General features: G+C 36.9%; 1 protein-coding gene across 4 annotated transcripts in view; it reads left to right on the top strand.

The window, feature by feature from the left end:
• The window catches only part of RYR2 (ryanodine receptor 2), a 423,080-nt gene that overhangs the window by 306,534 nt on the left and 91,187 nt on the right, over positions 1-25,359 (top strand). For all 4 annotated transcript variants that reach the window (XM_080588287.1, XM_080588286.1, XM_080588285.1 and 1 more), the window contains 12 exons: positions 558-648; positions 1,937-2,077; positions 3,616-3,779; positions 6,231-6,309; positions 6,977-7,066; positions 8,191-8,328; positions 10,603-10,680; positions 11,661-11,736; positions 17,094-17,220; positions 21,434-21,549; positions 22,284-22,348; positions 24,468-24,589. In XM_080588287.1, coding sequence (XP_080444413.1) covers positions 558-648; positions 1,937-2,077; positions 3,616-3,779; positions 6,231-6,309; positions 6,977-7,066; positions 8,191-8,328; positions 10,603-10,680; positions 11,661-11,736; positions 17,094-17,220; positions 21,434-21,549; positions 22,284-22,348; positions 24,468-24,589 — 1,287 coding nt within the window. The remainder of the gene's footprint in view (positions 1-557; positions 649-1,936; positions 2,078-3,615; positions 3,780-6,230; positions 6,310-6,976; positions 7,067-8,190; positions 8,329-10,602; positions 10,681-11,660; positions 11,737-17,093; positions 17,221-21,433; positions 21,550-22,283; positions 22,349-24,467; positions 24,590-25,359) is intronic.

The raw sequence follows: 25,359 nt of genomic DNA, 5'->3' as shown, positions 1-25,359 counted from the left end.
CTGTCCCTGTACATCTGAAGAATTAGCACTCTTATGTCTTTATTAGTTTGTAAGATATTTTTCAGCAACATTGTGGTATATTGTAAGAAATCAACATTATAGCCTCTTCTTGTGGGCATGGTGATCATAATATACACTATGAGAAGGTGTTATTTTTTCTGATTTACTACATCTCTGTCTACAGGTCAGATATTTTCCCAGTGCTTTTTAAAGTATTTGTTTTACAGCATATTTGGATTTTTTTTTTAATATGTGCTTGTTTGCTTTCTTTTTGGACACAGTTTTTCAGTGCTGCAAACAAAATTGTATTACTTAATGAAGTTTGTTTATTACTTGGGCTGTTCAGGGAAGTGGTTGAGTCACCATCCCTGGAGCTCTTCAAGAATTATGTTAAAGGTTGGACTAGATGATCTTAGAGATCTTTTCAAACCTGAATGATTCTATGAATCTGAAGAATTTTAATGGTGTAGAAATGACAGGTTATCTTAATGTATTTATTAATTATTTACATGCAACTATGGTGGTACACCCTACTGAAATCATCTATCTGCTTTTAGGCAATTGAGGCCTTCCATGATGCAGCATTTGCTGAGAAGATTGGTATTTGATGTTCCCCTATTAAATGAACATGCAAAGATGCCTCTCAAGGTAAATGGCCATTTTAATCTTCAGTAACATTCCTTGTAACAAAATGCAACAGAAAATACTTCCATGGAGAATATTCTCTATCTTCTTTGTTACCTTGCCTCCACTCTGCAGTAATCTAAGAGGTAGAGATAAACTACCTCTTTTGGCAGGAAATCAATTTAATTTGCATCCATCCATGTAGAATTATGAAGTCCATGTCTAATGTTTTTTTCATTATACTCTCCCCCCCTCTTTTTAACAAAAGCCTCACTTCTATACTTAAATAGAATAAAATATATATATTTATTTAATGACGGCCATTAATTCTGCATACTTATGTTATGAGTATCTGCACTTTTCCATCTTGTCATTTGTTCTGACTAGAAAAAAAGGGTATCCTGACATCTCTTTCCTGGCTATGACATAATATTTTGCCAGCATGCTTTGCAAATTGATGTTGAAACTTTTTGTTGAAACTTTTTTTTTTTTTTTTCTCTGAGCAACTGTTAAACTCTGAATTAAGATTTTGGCCAATATTTCAAGAGGATTCTGTGCCTTAGGAAAAATTTTGTACAGGCACTCATGAATTGGACTAGGTTTTTATACTTCATTAATGTCAGAAATTCATTGTCATTTGGGATGGTCTTTAGTGACCTATGTATAACTGATTTTTCCTCCTCCTATTTGTAACTCAGGGACAGAGAAGAATCCATTAAATGCAAAATCTGTAATGTTTTGGTTTGGTGAATACCTAGTAGCAGGTCCTTGCACCATTTGACCTCCTAATTATCTGTAGTTTTTTAAAAACGTAAGAATAAATATGTCTGTAATGAAAGAGGGGTAGAGAATAAAGCTTCCTGTCAATTGTAATAGAGGACAGGAGGGTAGGTTGATTGCACATTTCACAGCTCACAGAAGAGATGAGTCTCACTGGGAGTTATTGTTGAATAGCTTCCAGACACGTAAAGGGAACTAGTGTAAATCATGATTCTGTTATCTTACCCAACCAACAGCAATGTTTGGAATAGCAGCATACTGTTGGAGTTGACTTCTTGTCTTCATCTGAGCTGTCAGGGTTCTGGTGGTGTTGGGAAGAATGATCCTCCGTCACATGTTTTTTGTATTGTTAAAAAGTAAAAGCTGCTTGTACTGTGGGTATGTCCACCAACAGTTTAAAGAATAAATACATAATATGCCTTCTTTATAAAAATTAGAAATTGTTCTGGCAGTGCCTGTATATGTTGAGTGCCAGAACTACAGAACCTCAGCAGTTGTATTTTATTTGCTTTTGAAATATCTTCTATTTTAGTTGCTGACAAATCATTATGAAAGATGCTGGAAGTATTATTGTTTGCCAGGTGGATGGGGTAATTTTGGTGCTGCCTCAGAAGAAGAACTTCATTTATCCAGAAAGTTGTTCTGGGGTATTTTTGATGCTTTGTCTCAAAAGGTAATTCATATTACTATCCATCTACTGCTAACAAAAGCTTTATTGTGCAACTTCTTTTTTTGTAATCTGTCTTTTCTACCTAGCTTATATCAACCCTGTGTTATCTACCTTAAAATAAAAATACAGGCTTCAGTAAACTGAAGACTTCTAGTTTAAATCTTCCTGTTCTATCTTCAGCTTAAACATAGGTATACCCTTTTGTTTGCTCTTTAAATATGTATATATTTATAATGAAGTAATCTTGAAGTATATCTGTACAGGTCAACTACATTTCAGAGACCTACAGGCAAATTCAAGCATCTGCAGATAGCTGAAAAATGCAGTTTTAAGGAAGTGCAGTTTGTGAGGTAAAAACCAGGACTGCTCTCCAGCCATACATCTCCCTCTCTGCAGAGAGGGACTAGGGGTGTTGATTGAAAGTAGGCTCAGCATGAGTCAGTGGTGTGCCCTGGCATACCAAGAGGACAAACTGCATTTTGGGATGCATTAAACACAGCATAGCCAGCTAGTCAAAAGAGATGATTCTCCTGCTATATTTAGCACTGATACGGGCTCACCTTGAATGTTGTGTGCAGTTCTGGTCTCTGCAATGTAAAATGGATTTTAAGATACTTGAATGCATCCAGAGGAGGGTAACAAGTTGATAAGAGGGCTGGAAGGCATGTCCTATGAGGAGAGGCTGAGGACGTTTGGTTTATCAGGTTTGGAGAAAAGGAGGCTGAGAGGCAATCTCACTATTCTCTATGACTTCCTGAGGAGGGGAAGCAAAGAGGGAGGTTCTCCTGTCTTATCCCTAGTTACCAATTACAGGAGGTATAGGAATGGCTCCAAGCTTCACCAGGGGAGGACTGGACATCAGGAAAAATTTCTTTACCATGAGGGTGGTATAACACTGGAACAGGCGTTCTCGTAACGTGCCCCATGCTTGTCAATCTTCAAGAGGCATTTGGGTAATGCCCTCAATAATATGCTTTATCTTTTCATTAGCACTGAAGTGGTCAGGCAGTTGGACTCAATCATCTTTGTGGGTCTGTTGGAAAAGACCTATGCTAATTCTAATTCATATTCCTTTGCTTAGTAAGCTGTAGTTAGATCACCCTTGGCTCAACCCTATGGTGAACAAAGGTTTAACAGTATCCCTTCGTATTTATTTATTGTTCTTTCTGTGAATATTTTAACCAACTGGCTTAAATTTTCGAGTTTCATTTCAAATCTAAGTATTGGGAAATGCTATGAATGTTCCTGTGCTATATTCTCCTACCAGACATTTGAAAAATGTCTAGTGTTGCTCCCAGTATTATCACTGCTTTTTCCATTTACTTCAGCAAGAGCTAGGCTTACTTGATCCTAACTTTATCTTTAGTCTATACTAAAGTTTTGTGCAGTCAGGTTCCTTTATTTTCAGAACAGAAATTGAATTTTGCACTAAGAAAGCCATTCTGTGGCTGCTTGTTCTCACATGTAGCTGTATCAATTTTACTAACGATGTCAATAGCTTCCATTGATTATTCATTTTATATCCCTTGTGTGGTTCACAGAAATACGAACAAGAATTGTTCAAACTGGCTTTGCCTTGTTTGAGTGCAGTTGCAGGGGCCTTACCTCCAGACTATATGGAATCAAATTATGTAAATATGATGGAAAAACAGTCTTCAATGGATTCAGAAGGGAACTTTAATCCTCAACCTGTTGATACATCCAAGTAAGGAATTATTTTGTTGCAACTATTTTTTATAATGAATGTGTAAAAGAAGGATGGAGTCTGTTGCTGGAGTCTGTTGCTGGATATGATGTGAAGTTACAGCTTTTATTCCTGATTCTTCTGAATTCTCATCTTCTAGATAAAATGGAGACCTTAACTTTATATTTTTATTTGTATTGCTTATTTTAAATAATCAAAAGCATTAAATAATAACAAGCAAATAATAAGCATCCAGTTACATTACTGATTCTTTGGACAACTTTGCAGATTTTTAATGCATTTTCAGCCTCAGATAGAGCTCTTCAGTTATCTTTGTAAATCTGCTACAGACAGCATAGCATGTTCCTATGTACAGGAGAAACAGAGAGTTCTGTATCATCCCTGTCATTATTTACATGTGATAAGACACTGCTTTTTTTGCCTGTGAATAACACTGTACTTGCAGAAAATGATGATGATCATGCATTCATATAGTCTCTTTTTACTACAAATAATGGGGAAGTAGGAAGAACTTCATTCTCTCCAGGCAGTCAGACCATGCTCTTTTAAGTATGTTAGTCAGAAAGAACACATATCAGAAAGGGATTTTTGTGTCCTCATTTTTTACTACAGGTGGGCCCGTATTCTCCTTTGTAAAGAATAGTGTCTTACAGTGGTGTGGTTGTTCACTGTATCTTGAAAATACCACTTGTAGAACATTTGCTTCAATTGCCCTTGTGAGCTTTCTGTCTGTGTTAATGTTCAGAAAACAGAATGCTGTCAGTAGTCTGATACTTTTGATACAGAATGTTTGTACACATGTGCATATTGAAATATGGTAGCAGAAGCCATTATCTAGACTGGAATGTGGGACCCACATCAATCACCACTAAAATTAATTTGTCCAAGATGTATTTAAGATATATGAAGATTTAACAAAACTTAGTGAGGGTATTATACTATCTGTTAATTAATCAAAGATGACTTCTTCTGGTATCCTTTCAGAAGAAAATTGTAAATAGCAAGTATAAATTCAGAACCTCAGAAAATGTTACTTAACATCACCAGAATCATCAGTCATCTCATTTTCTTAGGAGTCAACAGTTCTATGATGATTCAAGACAAAGAAAGCACTACATTAATCATTATCATTTCCAGCCAGTCCTATACTCCTTTACATGCCAGTCCTGCATCCCATTGCTTACCAGTCCAAGCTCTATTCATATAAGGATATCAATACTATAACCTCATTGTACTTGTCCACTTACTGTATTTCTGAAATTATGCAAGTTATTATACTATCAGTAGAGTTCCCCCTAAAATACACACTTCCAAACAAACAAACAAAAATTAATTAACTGATGGATGAATATTTTCTGGCCAGCCTTATTAGGCTCTTGCAAAGTGTTACTTTGACTGTGTATGACATAATTTTATTTTACGTTACAGTGAGGGTGGCGGAGCACTGGAACAGGCTGCCCAGGGAGGTTGTGGAGTCTCCTCCTCTGGAGATATACAAGACCCATCTGGATGCCTACCTGTGCAACCTGCTCTAGGGAACCTGCTTTGGCGGGGGGGTTGGACCTGCTGATCTCTGGAGGTCCCTTCCAATCCCTACAATTCTGTGATTCATTGTGACTGAAGGTTAAAAACCACACTCTTCAGCTTTGCAGTAGATGGCGCTATAACACTTGCTGACTAAATGTCCTAGGCGAAAGAGTTTGGTATTTCAAAAGTGATGAAGAAGCAGTTATTCCCCTTCATTTGTGAGAATGCAGATGCAGAAAAATAGTGATACGTAATAAATCATTTTTGGAAGGGGTTTCTGTCTATGATTGTTTGATAGTTAAGGATAGCTGCTTTTACTGCTTAAACATTCTTAACCAAGGACTAGTGTATTTTTTATTTCTGGTTTCAGTAGGGATTTTTATAATATTTTTAAGCTATTCACTGGGGTATTGGAAAATAAACCCTTGAGTATATAACTTCTTAGTTGTCATAAATTAAAGTTCTCCATGTATATAATGAAGTTTATAGGAATATGTAAAGTACATGATGTGTTTCAAAAAGGACTGTTAAGACACTTAATTTGTAGAGGACTATGTAATAAATTACTCCATTTCTGAAGCTACAGGTCATAGTTATATCTTAAATCTCAAAATGAATGCTAGTAATAGAAATAAATGACAAGAAACATGAGTACTGGGTATCATTGAATTTTCCTTACATATGTGTGTCAAAAGTCTTACAACAGCTGGGATTCTCATTCAGCACCCATTAAATAGGTCAGATTTTGTCTTTGATTTAACTGGGGCTTGGAGCAAACTGTAAGTGAGGAAACCAGCACAGTAAGATGCTTTGAACGGATTTATGTGTTGTAAATTTTTTTTTTTATTATTTTTTTCTTCAAAACAAAGATTCACATTTTAGCATGTGTGATATAATGGATTTTTTTTTGTCATTCACTTTCAGCATCACAATCCCTGAAAAGCTAGAATATTTCATTAACAAATATGCAGAACATTCTCATGATAAATGGTCAATGGAAAAGGTAAAGTCTGTATTCCTCTTACAGCTAAATCAGATTATTTATTTGCATCCATTTAATCTTAGAAAGATTTTACTCTGAATATTATTATTTTTCATTATGCTCCAAATTGGTATGTAGGTAAGACATAAATACACATTTTCTTGTAGTGCATTTTTTGGAGGTGGGACTTCTGTAAGTCCACATGAATATTTCAAAACAGTGTTTCAGCATTTCATTATTTTTATTGTTGACTTTTAATTAAATATACTTGGTAATTGCTTAAAGAGTTTTATTGACCTAAAATTTATATTTTTAATGGAAAATACTCTTTGGATTGTTATGCCTTTGGATAGTTTCTGGTGCCAAGTATTAAAAACTGTTCCTCAACTGTAACACAGCGTTCTGCTCTATATAGATATCTAAAGGAAATCAATAAAAATAAAATAGGTTGATATGTTTACTTCAAGAAATCACTAATTTTTAAAAATGATGGTATTCTTATAATTGATTTCATTGCATGTGGATAATATAAATTTTGGTTGAGAAAATGCTGAGAAAATAGAGAGGAAATTTAAGAGAACAGACCTACGGAAAGATTGTTCTGTTCCTTTGTACAAATAAAAATAGAACTTTAAAATAATTTTTCACTCTTCCCTATTTTTTTCTCTGTGTTTGTTACTGTTTTTAGTTTGCCAATGGATGGACATATGGTGAAACATATTCTGAATCTGCAAAAGTGCAACCATTAATGAAACAATACAAATTACTCTCTGAAAAGGTGAGGAATTTATTCATACTTCTTCACCCTGGGAGATCGAAAGTTTGTATCTTTCATTGTGAAAATATTGCCTAATGCTTACATCACTTTTTTAAAAAATCTTTTTTTTTTTTTTTTCTTTGAGTGCATCAGCTAGTGTGAGATAGTTGCCTTTATCAAAATCTCAGAAAGAGACAATAGGGCTTTATTATACAATAGGTAGGTCACTCAATCTATTTTCTCTCATGTCTGAATGGTGAAACTGAGTGTCGTAATACCAGTATATTCTTACAGTAAGGTCATCCAGGAATGCTCGGTGAAGACTTAGATTGTCTTTGTCTGGTCTCCTCCAGCAGAGGTCCACCAGGATTCGATTAGGAGGCTGGAAAACTTGATAAATGAAGCAAGGTTGAAGGAACTGGGTTTGTTCAATTTAAAGAAAAGAAAGCTCGGGGGGTCTAATCTCAGTCTCTAAATAGTAGTTACAGAGAAGATTATTCACAGGCATGCACAGTGACAGGGCAAGGCAGTGGGATTAAGTTGCTTCAGCAGAAATGCTTTCTGGAAATCCTTCTACTTTGAGAATGATTAAATGCTGGAGTAGGTTGCCCAGGGAAGTAATATGCTGGGAATATTCAAGACATGACATGGCAGATGCCTAGATAATCTAACCGAATTTGGTTAGGTAATCTGACTTTAACAGAAGGTTGAGCAAGATGATCTCCAGAGGTTTTTTCCTATGTAGACTTTTTTATGATTCTATGATTGTATTGTGTTGTTTCATAAAGCAGAGAAAATGCCACATTAGTCCTGATAATTAACCACTCCACCTTTAAGTTCATATCTGAGCATTCCATTAGCACTCTTATTTATCCCTGTGATAAGTCAGCTTACTGTAGGGCCACAATTTTGCCCACCTCTGAAATGATAAATATACTCTGAAATATCTTGTATGATTTATTTGCTTAATTGTAGTATCCCTTTTCCATGAGGAGTGATTTCAGTATAATTCTTTGCATCTCAGTGTAATTAAGCAGAAGCCCAACAGCGCTCTCTCTCTCTGTATATACATATATATATATATATTTTTTTCTCTGTACAGCTACATGAAAAACAATGTAATTATTGCCTATGCATTTTTCTAGGAGAAAGAAATTTATCGATGGCCAATCAAAGAATCACTGAAAACCATGCTGGCATGGGGATGGCGGATTGAAAGGACACGGGAGGGAGATTCCATGGCACTGTATAATCGGACACGTCGCATATCTCAAACCAGTCAAGTAAGTAACTTTATTGTAAATTTACTGCAAAAAATAATCATGCAAAACATGCTCTCCATTCTTTGATTTTACAAGTGATGAAATAATACTCCAATACATACCAAATGTATGAAGGTATTTTTTACAAGCAATTGTACAACACTGAAGATTGGTTTAGATTTCTGTTCACTGAACCTGGAATTTCTTTCCCTGTTTCAAAATAATGAGCTAATAAACATAATAATAATAATAATAAAAAACTACACGAAATTGAAATATGAATTTGTTTTTTTACTTGATTTAAAGTTAGTTGAATTATTACATCCAGTAGGTTATTACACATCAGTACTGGGTATTAAGATACGTTTTTTGGAATTAGGTAGCTATGGATGCCCTTAAGTAAGTAAAGAAATAAGTAAAAGTACAGATACAAATGATTTTTATTTTGTCCTTTTTAAAAACAGAAAATGAATACAAATATTAATGTTAATGCAGCATAAAGTTGACATCTGTAGATGGCCAAAATTCAGAAAATTTTAAACATATTTCTTTTTCCATCAGGATAGCTTCTTAAATCAAAATGCCGTTAAGATAACATGGAACAGTACTGGCAATGTGTTCTCTTTCAGGTGTATGTTATTTACAAATTAAACTGAGGTGAGGAAAGTAGCACTTTCACTCTCATTCATAGAGACATGTATAGAGACAGATCAGTGGGGGGAAAAATGGAGGGGAAAAATCTCTTCCCCTTCTCTCTACTCAACTCTCTTTAGTCGATATGTGAAAGTCTGGCAGAATGCCTGTGAAAAATAAGCTGTTGAACCTTCCTGTCCACTCTCTAGATACTAGAAAGTGTCTATCATGAGATTGGATTTTATCACTTGGGAGGAAGTGAAATTATAATTTGCAAACTGCAATATCCTTCTAAAATTCTTGATTTCCAAATTTCGTGACTTCTGGGTGTTTGTAATACTGCTCCCAAACACTATACTGACAGGTATTTGTACGTACTTTAAGCATAAGGAACAGTTTAGAATTAGTAGCTTTCCAATAAGACTCGAATTATATAAACTTTTCAAACAGGTTTTGTAGATAAGTTAGTCTTCCCATACTCTAATGAAATTACGTAACTGTACGAAAAGAGTTCCTGAATTCTAGAACACCAGTATTTCAGAGTACACTATCACATTTATACTCATTATGTGTTTAAAATGTTGTATATAAGTTTAAAATTGTATGTAGTGCTGTCATCACACACAAAATCTAGCATTTTCCTCTGTTCACTGAGAAATTGTAACTATATTTAATCAGTATCTTTGTGTTGATGTAACAATACTTGAATTTATTGCTTTAGAAAACAAAACAATTACTTATCAGAACTTTTTTTTTTTTTACTGTGTGCTGCACACATGTCCATTATGTTAGTCTCTTCTCTGACAGAAATACCTTTTTAAAGGTGGCCTTTGATTTTTTTTTAGGCCATGTACATATTTTTATATGTGCATCTAAATACAGTATCAGACATTGGAATAAAATTCTGGCCACTGTTCCTTTTCAAGGAAGACATTCCTGTGGAGGACATGAATTTATCTGTTAAAGCAGAACCTGCAGAGGAAGGCCCAGTAACCTCCCATTGCTAGCCACATTTCTTGCTATCCAGCATCTCTCTGCTAATTATCCTTTTCTGACCTTTTGTTTCAATGTAATGAGCAAGCCAGTGACATATTTAGTCAGTAAAAAGAATGAATGACAAAATGGTGGTATTCTCTGAGCTGGGAGGACGACAGAAGGAAACAGACAAGTATCATATTCAGTAGATTCTATATAGAAATAGGCTTCAATAGAAAAAAAAATGGAAGCTTGATTATTGCCTGAATTCACCTTAAAGTAGATGATCAAGGATTTGGCTGAAAAATTTGGATAAAAATTTATAGTAAATGCAGAGATTTAATCATAACTTTAGTACATCATTACTCACGGTGAGTTCAGATCTTAAACATGTTTTCAAGTGAAATTTGTATTTGCGTGTGTGGGGTTTGTGTCTGATGACTTCTGTCTTTGGGAACAAAAAGTGTAGACCTTTACCTACATGTAGCTTAAGTTAACCACCCTTTAAGTTAACCACCCTTTTTGTATTTTCAGATGGGCTATATAGGACCCTTCTGCCCCCTAGAGGGCACTTTTTTTGCCTAAGTACTTTCATTACTTTCAATATCTTGTAAATGTGAACTTCTTCATATCAAATACTTGTGTACAACTCCAACGACTTTGTTGTTTTGCGTGTTTGTCATTCAGATCTCAGTAGATGCAGCCCATGGTTACAGTCCTCGAGCAATTGACATGAGCAATGTCACCCTCTCCAGAGATGTACATGTAAGTCAGAATAGTTAATATTCCTAACATTTTTGACAATGCATTTTTTTCTCCTAATTTACTGAAAACAAGTTTTGTGGTTTCTGTTATTTCTTTTGATATGCTTTTATTTTTATTTTTTGTCTTTTTCACCACTGCTTTTTGATCCTCTGTTACTTCAAAAAACATGGTTCTTGTTGAAAGGCTTGAAAGTTTCTCTTCTCTTGAAAGAAGTATGTTACTGTAGGTCCATGAAAGAAATGACAAATGAAACCTAGAAAATTCTGCAGCTGCAAATACGTAGACAGTATACAGTCAGGAGGACAGGAGGGGAGAGTATAAAAAGTTGTCTCATGCTTGGAGTAGTAGGCAGTAGTAGTTCTTACTAGTTGGAGACTAGAGACAGCTTTTCTGGCTTATCTTGTAGGTTTGGGGTCTAATTTCTAGTTTACCAGTCTGAAAGAGTTTTTATAAGAATTTACTTATTCGTTGTGCACACTGGAGGAGAATTTCCTGCTCATTAAAAAACTGTCTGCATCTATGGAGTCCCTGGTAAAATGGTTGGTGCTTCTAACAGTGTGCTTATCCATGTAGTCGCTGACAATTATGTCCACCAACAACAATTTTGGCACAGTCCTCTGGTCTGCTGTCCTTTGTTTCGTTTACTAAGGCCAGAGGGTTCTTGCTCGCCTTGATTTGAGAACGAAGTCCCTGTCTGACATGCCAGTACTCTTCCTCCTTCTCTGTGTGGTTCCTTCTTTTTTGTTTAACAGTTATCTATTCAGCATCGGGTCCCTAATTACTGCCTATGTATACCCATCCTAACCAAATGCTATATCATAATTCTTAATAAAAACTCTTGGTTTTGGTGAACCTTTACAGTGTAATTGTATGGAAACTGCTAGTACACAAAAGTTGTTATTTAATATCAACTAGAAATTTATTCTTCCTTGGGAGTTGGCCATTGCAGCACATATCATTAAACTCTCCATTTTCCTAAGGCTATGGCAGAGATGATGGCTGAAAACTACCATAATATATGGGCAAAGAAAAAGAAAATGGAGCTTGAAGCAAAAGGTAATGTAAACTCTAGATATTTTTAGTGTCTAGAAGTTTACCTGAGCTTTTATAATATTGAGTGTAACGTTTCTTGCTGAAGTAGTTTACCAATTCCATTGCAATACAGGAAGATACATTAATACACTTTCCTTCTAGCTTTTATGTCAGACTATTGCTCTGTGGTCTCTGAACTCCGTTTCATTTGAGGTACCTTTTTATTTCAGGTAGATCTAAAGGGGTGTTTTGAATTGACAAATGGGTAAACCTAGAGCAGATCCTTGATTCCATGTAAACAACTGAATATGATCTGTGATCTCTGCTTATCTAAGTGATGATTTTTTTGATATACTGTGCCACTCTTGTCCCTTCCATGTTAAATACATTTCTTTATTTATGTATTAAAGATATTTTTTCACTGTGCATTACATTATATTTGCACATAGAGGAAATAATATCTGAAGAAACTGCAAGTTTTCATTTGAAAATGACTGAAGTTAGGGTTTTGTGTTATCCAAAGGTCTCAAGTCTACCACTATACACCAAATTTGACCTTTTTTTCCTTTTATTGTGTGCTTGCATTTTTATACGTAAGCCTCTAGCTAAATTACAGTAGTTATGGTTTTATGAAAAAGTAAAGTTACACCTGAAATGGTTCTTTGATAAATCAGTATAAATTTCCATACCTTTAATTATATTTCCCCTTATTACAGTTTTTATTTTAATTTTTATAGACTTTTCCTTTTAAACTTTATTCAGGTTAAGTAGCTGCAGGATGGACTAATTCTGGGAAATTGTAGGCTACAAGAACACTAATATTTGAATGCATCTACTATACTTAGCAACTTTGAACACAGATTTTACCTTTGAGCAGCACTTCAATGAGAATGCTGTATAGCATTTACAGTGTTATGCAAAGGAAGATAGCACTGAAATGACTAGAGGCAGCTACAATAAATGAAGAAGAGGCTTTTGATTGAGAATTTCTTGGTGTGAAATGTAAATGCACTTGTCAGTTGAGCAAAACCTTCAAGAGTGTGTTTTTTTTTCCTCATGTATGTGTGTGTATTCATATATTATAGTCTTGAAATATGTTTTTTTAAAACATTTTTAAAGAACAGAACAGTAATGTGGAATTTCGATACAAGTATGCATAGGAGGATTATCCTTCTTTTTTTTCTAGATTTTTTTTTTCAATCTGTTGGCAAGATGTCTTTCAGTTTATTATATGCCACTGTTCTCTAATGGCTAGGTAAATTCATTACAGCAATACTGACAACATGAGAATTCTCAGGGATATGACCTTTCGTGCCATTTTTTCTTTTCATTGAAAGTGAAGGGAGCAGTTAGGCAAACTTCAGTGTCATTGGAGCAGGTGATTTCAAGTAGCTTCAGTTTAGTAATGTTTCTTGAAATTTTCATTGAGTATTTATTCTGGATGTTTTCTGTACCATATACAGACACTACCAAACAGAATTAATGATGGAGTACTTTAAACTTAAAACACTAGTGGGAGTCAAAATATCAGGTTATTTGATGATATTATTTATTTATATTACATATAACATGTACATATATACTATATACTACATTACATATTAATATAATATATTACATTATAGTTTACATTGCAAGCTTCATTTAAAACTACTTTCTGTTGAAGTTCAAAATAACTTTTCTGTAACAAGCTAATGTGACAGTTAGAATTTTACAGAAATTTTTCAGGTAAAAGTATGTAAGTGTTGGAGGGGCCAGATGGGATCCACCTGAGGATGCTGAGGGAGCTGGCAGATCTATTGCTGAGCTGCTTTCCATCATCTATCAGTGGTCATGATCAACTGGAGAGGTCCCAGCTGACTTGAGACTTGCTAATGCGATGCAGATTTATAAGAAGGGTCATAAGGAGGATCCGGGGAACTACAGGTCTGTCAGCCTGACCTCAGTGCCAGGAAAGGTGATGGAATGGGTCATCTTGAGTGCAATCACACAACCAGGGGATCAGGCCCAGCCAGCGTGGGTTCGTGAAAGGCAAGTCTTGCCTGACCAAACTCATCTCCTTCTATGACCAGGTAACCCTCCTGGTGGATGAGGGAAAGGCTGTTGACATGAGCCAGCAATGTGCCCAGGTGACCAAGAAGGCCAACAGCATCCTGGCTTCTATCAGGAATAGTGTAGCCAGCAGGACCAGAGAGGTGATTGTCCCCCTGTACTCAGCTCTGGTGAGGCTCTACCTCAAGTATTGTGTTCAGTTTTGGGCCCCTCACTACAAGAAAGACATCAAGGCCCCTGAGTGTCTCCAGGGAAAGGCTACGAAACTGATGAAGGGTCTGGAACACAAGTCTTATGAGGAGCAGCTGAGGGAACTGGGATTTTTAGTCTGGGGAAGAGGAGGGTCAGGGGAGGTCTTACTGCTCTCTGTAGGTACCTGAAAGGAAGGTGTGGGGAGCTGGGGATCACCATCTTCTTGCAGATAACTAGTGGTGGGACTAGAGGAAATGACCTCAAGTTGCTCCAGGGAAAGTTCAGTTTGGAAATTAGGAGAATCTTAGAGGTCTTTTCCAACCTTAGTAATTTTATGATTCTATGATACGTGGGCAAGTACATAATTTAATTTGTGTATTTTGTCACTGAATTTATTGTTTCTATTCATGTATTCAAAATTTGTGTGTATAACTTAGAAAAAAAAGAACAGCTCTGTGGTTAACAATGAAGAAATTGAGGCTTTCAGTGTAGTAAGCTCTTATTGGCTCATTATGTTGTTGGCTCAGTTTAATGTAAAGAGGAGGTCTGATAATACCCGCTGTTATCTCTGTTGAACTGAGTAGAGATTTAGTGGTGTTAGATGATGAGAGCTTTTAAAGCATTTGTGTATTTTCATGAAAATAAGTTGTATTTACTCCAACATGTGTAAAGTGCAAACAGGAGTGTAGCTTTATCATAGCAATTAGATTTTGTTGATTTGTATCTCCTTACTATGTAGGAAAATGCAGAAAATGCTTATATTTCTCATTTAAGGCTTCTCGTGGAAGTATGTTAGCTAACTGAAAATACAAGTGCCAATCCCCCTTCTTGAATATTTGAGTGTACTAATTATGGTTCACGATCTAGTATAGTCTTACTAACTTTCATAGATACATATATACTTAATATGCTTGCATGAATTTCTATATATGTCTTCAGCTGTACTATGTGGAATTAGATCACATTTGTGATAACAAAATAAGAAGCAATCATCTCAATGTAAAGGGCTATACTTCCCCCAAAAAATTACTTGCCAATAGGTTATCATTCTTCATTTACTGAAAAGGACTTAGGACTCATGGAAAATTTTATGTTGCTTACAAAATCAGCTAAGTATAGGTCTCCAATATTTTCTTGAGGGAATTTGTTCCTTTATTTTTACAATATTACTACAGACTTACTGTAAATTTTTTTTCTTAGATAAGTTTGATCATTACCGTTACCATTCTCTGGGGTTTTATAGCAATTTTCACATAAATGTATTGTGATGAGGGAGAAGTTGAAGACCTAAGAATGTTTGTTTTTACTAAGATATTTATATTAATAATAGCTACTTTATGTTCTTGCCAAGTTAGCCATCTACATTTAGAGAGATATCAATAAATCACTGTATTGGATTTAGGCAAGGTTTTTGTAGCAGGGGGGCTGTAGGGGTGACCTCTCTGAGAAAATCCCAGAAGCTGCTCTACAGAGCCATCTCCAGCTTGTTCCAAAAGGGACCCACTGCTGGCCAGAGCTGAGCCAGGGAGCAACACTGGCTGTGCCTCTGGGTGTGCAGATTTAAGTATATAAGAAAATACTGCTGTGCAACAGCAGCTGGGAGAGTGAGGAATGAGAAAATGTAGAGAGAAATAACCCTGCAGACAGCAAAGTCAATGAAGGAGGCCAGGAGGTGCTCCAGGCACTGGAGCAGCAGTTCCCCTGTGGCCTGTGGAGGGGCCCATGGTGGAGAGGCCCCTGGTGGAGCAGGCTGTCCCCCTGCAGCCCATGGGTCCCACACGGAGCAGATCTCCACGCTGCAGCCCGTGGAGGAGCCCCTGGTGGAGCAGGTAGATGTGGCCTGGAGGAGGCTGCGGCCCATGGAGAGCCGCTGCAGGAGCTGCAGCCTGTGGAGAGGAGCCCACGCAGGAGCAGGGGGTCTGGGGGATCTGCCGACTTTGGGGGACCCATGTTGGACCAATTTGCTCCTGACAGATGGACCCCGTGGTACAGACCCATATTGCAGCAGTTGTTGAAGAGCTGCTGCTTGTGAGCAGGCAGGACCAGCCCACGCAGGATCAGTTTGGGAAGGAGTGGCATCCTGTGGGAGGGACCCTACACTAGAGCAGGGGCAGAGAGTGACTGTGAAGGAGTGGCGGATGATGAAGCGGTAGGGTCTGACTGCATTCCTAGGGTCTGACTGCATTGCCACCGTTCCCCATTGCCCTGCGCTGCTCAGGGAGGAGATAGAAAAGGGTAAATGGGGGGGTGGTGGTGGGGGAAGTGGTTTTTATTTTGCTTTTAGTTTCTTACTGCTCTAGTCTGTTAGTAATAGGCAATAAATTATATTAATCTCCTTATGCTATGTCTGTTTTATCCATAATGGTAATTGGTGAGCAATCTCCCTGTTCACATCTCAACCTGTGACCTTTTTTCCAAGATACTTTCTCCCCCTTTGCCTTTGAGGGGGGGGAGTAAGAGAACAGTGCGGTGGGTTCAGCTAGTTATCACTGTGAAGCTACCACAACCCCCTTTTATAAGCAATACAAGTGCAATTTATTCTGTTCACCCCTCTGTTTTTGCAATATTCTTTTAATGAGACTGGCAGTTGTCTGAAAAATGTACTCTAGTTTTCTAGCTTTAATTCACTATTACAGAATTGAACTACATCACTTTCATAGGTCTTAGATATACATATGTCTTGCTAAATTACACGAACCATTTTTGCTTTCATCAGAATGTTTAAAAGCAGAACTCTGTTGGAATGACAGATCTTGGTTTTGTTCTGAAATGATGTGTTATTTATTGAAATATATTCAATTTCATTAAATCAGGTTGTAATGATAATGCATGTTTATAACAGTTAAGCACTTTTTCCTTCAACTGTTTTTTTTTTGTTTGTTTTAAGTCCAACATATTTTCCTGGTATCTACAGCTACTGATTATGTTAGAACTATGTATGCAGCCCTGTCTAAAGTTTATATCTGAACATTTTGTAGAAATACAGGTTTGTGTAAAGAAACCAAAAAGTGAATCATTGGTACTTCAGACTAGGTTTTACTGTAGCATGCTATGTGTTATTACAATAGTGCTTTTACATATCAGGACTTACTGTGTCAACAGATACTCCATGTTTTAATTCTCTCGATATTCCATAGTAGGAGGAGGCAACCATCCTCTTCTTGTTCCTTATGACACTCTCACAGCCAAAGAAAAAGCCAAGGACAGAGAAAAAGCACAGGATATTCTGAAATTTCTGCAGATTAATGGATATATTGTCTCCAGGTAATTTTCTGTTCACTACTAGTGTCACAGAAGGTTTCTAATACTCCTTCGTAGTGTTTTTTATTTTTATTTTTTCATTTTTTCCCCTATATTAAAAACAAACAAACAAAACCAAAGGGTCATATTAAGGTTTCAGTACCTGAGGGTAAGGATCAGCTTCTTTATATGGAACACTGTAAGGAAGAAGTGTTTTATGGTTTTTAGGGTTTGCAGAAAGTACAACTATTGTTCTTCAGAATGCATACATGCATGTGTATTCTGTCTCTCAACATTGTAACATACCTCCTTCTTTCTACCGTGTCTCCATACATCCAACTGTTAGTAAATTTGTTGATGTTCTACAAGTGATAGAATTATTAAGGCTACAGGCACGTCATACACCTACACCTATTTGTAGAAATCTGTAGACAATTGTGTTGATAAGAAAAACAGTTTCATTTCTAAAATCTACTACTCCTTTCTTTAACTGAGTTGATTTGTAGTGTTAGTGAAATAGAGTGAAATGAAAACAATGTTTTTAAAAAATTTTCCTGATACAGTCTGCAGCATAAATGTAATAATAGTGAATAAATGTAATAATCAAAATAGCATGAATAGTTCAGTTAGCATACATTCTCTGCAAAATTCCCTTTGGCTTTAATAGGACATATATTTACCTACTAAATACATTGTGAATAAAATTTTAATTAAATTAATGTCTGCCTCATCAGTATGGCTTAGGAAATATGAATCACTAGGAAAGACTGAAAGCATATCTGAGATTTGTAGTTATATGAATATTAGTAAGAGAATGAAACAAGCACAGAGATGGATTTAAGTAATCATTGCGAATTAATTAGCTTAGCACATCTGCCTAAAATCTGCCTACTTCTGTTCTTTTAATTTTTATATGAAATTCAGTCCATTTATAGAGTCCCACAGCATATTTAATAATTCTAGGTAGAGTCTTTCAAGATAGCTAGAATAATACAATTTACTTGCCTTCAGCAGACTAGCATGTATGAAGAGGGATGTCAGCAAAGGTTATTTTTCTCATCCCCTGTCAAAATAAAAAAAGAGTGGTCATCTGTGTTCAAGGTTACACGTTCCTTTTGGACTAATCCTTTTTATTACTGTCTAACTTAAACACAAGTGAAAAGTGGCTTTTGGTTTTTAGAGGAGTGGAAGGCTAAGAGGGATGGTAATATACTTGTTAACTTGGACACACTTATCATCTGGTAAGTAGTTCCTGCCTTATCTGCATCCTCTTGTGCCAGTAAAATGCAGATATTTCTATCAAGATAAACTCCATGTACCTGCTGCCCCTGTGTCTACTGTACTGTCTAAACCAACAAGCATCTGCATCATGTTTTTCCTTTGTCCCCTTACCACTTGACTTACAGCCATACATGCCTTCCTGTCCAGTCTTTTATTTGAGTGTGACCATTCTAATTCATCCCATGACCCTTCAAACCTTAACTTTCATCTTTAACCAAGTCTAGGAGCCCAGATCTTTTTCAGAACTGGTAACTAGGGAATCTGTGGGATGTAACTTGCCTGTGAATTTAAGCATGATTCCCAGAGCTACCTGCACATACACACAAGGGATGCTGACGTGCCCAGCTGCACTGACTTCTACGGACAAAGTGCTGCCTTCAACTCATGTATAAAACAATTATAGACAGTCAAGCCCCCTTCCCCCACTTCAGATGGTAAAGGTTGAAGTTCAGTAGTGAAAGCATTCTACCTCCTTTCCCTTTCTCTCCAAGTTTACAAGCATGCGCACATTCATGGATCCTTTGAGTACCAGCACAGCCTCTGTCTGTACAATACCTTTGCCTGGATGTTGAGCTCTCTTGCCCGCTTCAGAGGTCTCTTTCTTGCCAGCTGGTCCATTTTGATACTCGTAAGTGAACTGATGCCTACATTCATGCACGTTTCTCACAAACACTTTACACTTGCGGGTACCCTCGAATCGTCTGCTCATCTGATACATCTGCTCAGACATGAGGCCTTCTACTCACTGTCTAGTCTGGCTTGAAGTTTGCTAGTGAATTGCCCTTGTGCACCCGCATGCACACTGGGTTTGGAGAAGAAAAAAACATTTAATTCCTCCCAAGCAGCTGGCATTCAGGCACGTGGGCTGTGACCCATGGTCCCTCTCCAGCCCCTGCTGCTGAGACTCTCACCTTACTGACACTGTCCTCCTACCATTGGCTGGTTTCTGGGACACACACCATTCCTGCCCCAGCGGCTGGCAGCTGAGACTCCCACTTGCTCCAGTTGCAGACACCACAGGCTAGGAGCACCCACCAACCATCTGACTCCAGTTGTTAGCACCAAATCCATTCAAAGCAGTTCCCCGGAGAGCTGGAACTCTGGGCTCAAGGTATGCAGGACCTATGGAGACATTACCAAGAGCTATCTCCTTTCCAACTATTGATGGTGAGACCCTCACTCTCTCCAGTTGCTGGTGCCACAGGCCCACAGGCACTTAGAACCCCAGTCTGATTCCAGTTGCTGTCCTAGTATTCAGTCCTCCTGGTCTTGCCAATACCTGGCCCTTACTCCTTGCAGCACACACATATAAATGATGTGGTGGGTTACACAGAGGGATAGTTAAGAAAGGATTTAAGAAGACAGGACAGACTGTGGTGATCAGGTGCAGTGTTTAGTTGAACAGCTGTTACTGACTGGCCACAGTTTGTGTGACTGTCCCCTTTTTGTCTATTACCTGCTTTGATCGTCCTTGATTCCCTCTCCCCTTCACATTCCATCATTAGCTTTCATAGTGCCAGTGATCCATTTGGATATCCCAAATCCTCATGTTATTCAAGTTCCCCTCTCTTAAGAGTTAAAAAATCCATGTGGCTCTCTCCAAAGTTGTGTCTGTAGTTTCTTAATGGCCAATCGATGACTAACTGGAGAGTTTTGTTTTTTGACATTCTCTCCCTTATTCCTTCTCTACCACATTTTGTGTTCCTCTTTATGGCTTCCTTCTTACTACCACCTTTTACACTGAGAGGGTCCTTAATCAGATAACCTTAATGAAGCATATGCTCCCACCTTAGAATTAATTACCATTAAAATATATTCATCAACATTCCTTGCAGTCTTCACAAATTTCACTTACATCCACAAAAAATTCTCCACACCAAAATCAACATAACATTATCACAACACCAACAAAGGTGGACAATTTACACACTCCACCCCTCGTCACTTCACCACCTTCCAACACAAATTCTTCACAATTATTACACTCTAACAATATTCAGTCCATATTTCCCAATTATTGTCATTATCTCAAATTCCTTCAGCCCCATATGTACCCTGATAAGTATCAGCTGAGAAAGCAGTTTTAGTTGTAGAATCTCTCTGAACCCTACAGCAATGAACCCATCTGAACCCATCAGCAATGTTCTTAATTAGAACAGAAATGAGACTATAAAGACAGTTATGTTTGGTAGGTTTACTTTTTTAACTTGCAAAATAGCTATGTACATGGTTCTGACAATGGAGTGCCAAACTACCTTGCTGGTAAAGCATAGCTTTCTTATTTTCAGTCGTTAGAGCCCTGGTCCTGCAGAACCACTTAAGTCATTACCAGCTTATTGCTAGGAGACAATGGCCTACATCATGAAACTGCTCTGCAAATTAATAGTTGATTTGTTGAAAGAAGATAGGCTTTTCATATCATACTATGATGGAACACAGTGGGAAAAGCAAATTGCAATTCCAACACTTCTTTTCTTTCCCCCCCGCTCCCCCCCCCCCCAAAAAAAAAATTTCATAAATGCTACATAGCTATTCAAAGTTCCTTCAGTCGAACAGAATTCTAGGCAAAAGTCGTGATGAGGGAGACTAGATTTACTTCAGGCTTGTTTGTTTAAATCAAAGTATATTGGTAGTTTCAAAACTTCCTCGGTCAAAAATCAATCCATGGAGGACATTAAAAGATGGTAATACCTTACAGGTAAGGGAAAGAAATTAAAATGATACTGGATTAATCTGAGTAGTCACCTTTACTGCCAGCTTTCTATCTGGGAAATCTTAATTGCATCTTAACAAATGGCTCAAAAAGTAAATAATTGCAAGAGTACTGTTTAATGTAAACTGAACCATTCTTATGTGAATAAGTGGTTAAGTATTACCAGAGAAAATGGCATCAGAAGAGGTAAAACTAATCTGATTCCTTCTACACACATAAAAATTGACTTACTTCTTATTTCAGAGGATTTAAGGACCTGGAATTGGACACACCTTCCATTGAGAAACGCTTTGCCTACAGTTTCCTTCAGCAACTTATAAGATATGTGGATGAAGCCCATCAGTATATTTTGGAGTTTGGTATAGTACTCCTTCTTCTTTTTCTTTTATTAAGAAGTTTGAAATTATAAAAACAACCTGAAATTTTCCAAAAATAAAAATTTCTTGGACAAGGAGTTTTTCCTCTAGCTTTCTGTAGTTGATGATGAATTTTGAAGAGTTATGTATTTCAGATTCATTCTAGTTTCCCATATTCATTCTTCATATGAAAATGTAATGAATAAAGAATGAATGGTTTATGTATACCAGATTATTCAATAGTATGTGACTTTCATAGCAACTGGGGGAAGAGAACCAAGTTTAATTTCATTTGGGTAGTTCTAACCAATAATTCTGTTGTATAAAAATGTCTGCATTAAATGCATTAAAAATTTGGTAATTTTGTTTCTCTTGGGAACTACAGGAGAAAGATGTTGAAGTAGAATCAGAGTTCAGTCTTCCAAGTGTTGCCTATAACTAGAAAAATACACATGTAGAATCAGATTTTCATCTCAAATAAGTATCCATATCTCTTTAGACTATGAGATGTCTACACATCTGTGACTATTTGGACAATTTTTCTTTGCACGTTTTATTTGCTGTGACTTTTTTTTCTCAGAAGATTGTCATAAAATGCCTCTAACTCCTGTGTGTGGTATCTTAAATCTACATCTAAAGACCAACAATATTATTTATAGTGTACACTTTTTAAGAAAATGCAGAATAGACTGTAGTTGGGATATATAATAGGGAGCTAAATTTTCTTCTCTCTGCAGATGGTGGCAGCAGAGGAAAAGGAGAACACTTTCCATATGAACAAGAAATCAAGTTTTTTGCCAAAGTACAGTATATCTTTGCTCATTATTTGTCAACATAGTAAGTAGTTGAAGTGAGAAAGTGTTAGTGAATGTGATTATTTTTGTTATATATACAGCTTTCTGTGTTAAATAATTATTTTGATGACTGGAAGCAGTAGTAATAAAAATAACTTGAAAATAATGTAGGGATGAAATACAGACATGAAAAAAAAAAACCTACAGGATTGTATTCTTACTGTCATTATTCCCTTTCTCCATGATATAAAATTAATCAGGTGATGTTATTCATAACCTCCTTACATTTTCTCTTTACTGGCTTTGTCTAGCTCAGAAGACTTTTCTCTTTCACACTCTTTAGGCAGCTAAATATGAGCAATAGCTACTGGAATTAATACAGTCATGTACCTTTCCCTGTCACCTTCCTTATCTCTTTCCTTGTTTTAAAACAATACTGGTGTCTTCATCACAGAATGGTTGAGGATGAAAGAGATGAAGGAGGTCATCTGGTCCAAGTCCACTGCTCAGGCAGGTCACCTAGAGCAGGCTGTCCAGGACCATGTCCAGATGGCTTTTGAAGATCTCCAGGGAGACTCCACAACCTGTCTGGGCAACTTGTGCCAGTGCTCAGTCAACATTACTTTTTTTTTTTTTTAATGTGTTTTCGTACGTTCAGACAGAACCTCCTGTGTTTCAGTTTGTGCCCCTTGTCTCTTGTCCTGTCATGGGACGCCACTGAAAAAAATCTGGCTCCATCTTTACACCCTCCTTTTAGATATTTATTTACACCGATGAGATGCCCCTAGGCCATTTCTTCCCCAGGCTAAATAATCTCAGCTCCCTCAGCCCCTCCTCATATGAAAGATCCTGCAGTCCTTTAATTATATTTGTACCCTCCCACCCCCCTGGACTCTCTCCAGTATGTCCATGCCCTTCTTGTACAGAGGAGCCCAGGACTGGACACAACACTCCAGGTGGGGCCTCACTGGTGCTGAGTAGAGAGGAAGAATCATCTCTCTTGACCTTCTGGCAACTGTCCACCTAATTCAGCCCAGGATGCTATTGGCTTTCTTTGCAGTGAGGGCTCATTGCTGACTCAAAGTCAGCTCGGTGACCACCAGGATGCCAGGCTTTTCTTAGCAGAGCTGCTTTCAGGGTGGTCAGCCTTTACTATGTGAAAGGCTATATAACCCCCACTATGTGGGGTTATTCCTCAGCAGATGTGGGACCTTGCATTTCCCCTTGTTGAACTTTATGAGGTTCCCATGAGCCCAGTTCTCCTCCTTATGCCAAGAAGGATTTATGTATTATAAATTAAGAAAATCTACTTACAGCTTTGGCATTCAAAAGCTCGTATGTTGCTTGCATATTCAAAGTGCTTTTTCAATTCATTAGTAAATAAGCAAAGGTAGGCGTTTGCAGCGTTTTCTAAACCTGGTATCTTTGCAGTAAATTGTAATCTCTTGAAGTACTTCCATAGTGCAATACTTGCCAAGTTTGTTGACTCAGAAATTCTTTTGAATTTCTTTTGAAACCATGCACCCAAAAGGAAGCAATTTGAGATTCATGTTGACTGTTTATTTTGGATCTCTTCCTGGCTGAAACCTGTAGCAGTACTGAGTAATGGTCACCACATGAAGTAAATAAGAAAACTTCTGTGGACAAGCCCTTAGTGAGTGAGGGTGTTTTTGGAGTTCTGGATAGCAATTAACATTAAATGCCATTAGTTTGCTGACAGTTCTAGGTGAATTTTTCTCAAACCTACCTATGTTAAAAGGCATGAACAGCAATAGTTGTTTCTGGGTAAGTAGTATTGGACAAATATTAAATTGTGAGATAAAATTAAATTATACTTTCTGGTTTATACTCCTAAAGAAAACAGGTCAAGTCCCAGAGATAATATAAAAAAATAAATAAAAATATATTTTAAAAACTGCTGCCTTAACTGATGACATTTTAAGTATCTTGAATAATAATAATAAAAAATAATAAAAGAACTAGACAGACACTAAAGAAAAAATACTAGGAATTTGAAACAGAATACACATTTGAAATCTCTTGTCTGTAGCTGTGACTTACAAAGAATAATACAGAACATAGCAAAAAAAGCCCTGAAATAACCACTTCTTTCTGATGTAATTGCAGGTTGTGCTCCCTTTGATTGATCAGTATTTCAAAAATCATCGCCTGTATTTCTTATCTGCAGCAAGTAGACCTCTCAGCAGTGGAGGCCATGCCTCTAATAAAGAGAAGGAAATGGTGACAAGGTAAAATTTAAAATAATTTTCATGTGTGTGCATATGTGTATGTCTTTAAACAATGCAGTTTATTGTCGGTAAGTGAGAAGTTCCGGCTTATTTTTTTAAAACACAAACATTAACTTCCTTTTCCCATTGAGAAAATTCATTGTGTAAAATGAAGAAGGGAGTTCAGAGTTACAATTATATGATGTTTTAAAAGTTAGCAGTGCTGATTTTTTTGCATGCAGGGAACTTAATTTATGTGCAACAATTCCTCTGTTGCATTGTCTGTTGCACAAGATGTGTAATTGTGTATCAGCTCCCACTGTTGGAAATAAGTATATACTGAAACCATTATTCCTGCAACATTTTACATTTAAAAGAAAAAAAAAAAAAAACTGCGTTTTAGACAGTACCATTATTACTGCTCCCCGTAAAAAGTAAAATGAGTGGCATTCTTTCTGCTCTTCAGTTTTCTAAATAGTGACAATGGTAGTAATATGACAGAAATATACCCTTGATCCTTTCTCTGAAGTTATCCATTATTAGACCATCTCTCCAAGAGATGTTTTCACTTAATCTCACTTTTGATTGAATTGAAACCCATGTTTCCAATTTAGTAATGTGGACTACAAGTTTAAAACAAGACCAACTGCATGCCTGCACAGTACAGGTATCATGGATGGCTGTTACTAGGTACCAAAACAGGCAAAACTGAATTGATGCTATAGGGAGACAGCCAATTGATGGTCATACAGACACGAGGGGTTTTCAAGATTGTATGAATACTGAGCAGA

This window comes from Anser brachyrhynchus, assembly GCF_964034855.1.
Source record: "Anser brachyrhynchus genome assembly, chromosome: 3".
Classification (NCBI taxonomy): Eukaryota; Metazoa; Chordata; class Aves; order Anseriformes; family Anatidae; genus Anser; species Anser brachyrhynchus.
Note: the sequence above shows the minus strand (reverse complement) of the source record. Positions and strands in the feature narration are given on the sequence as shown.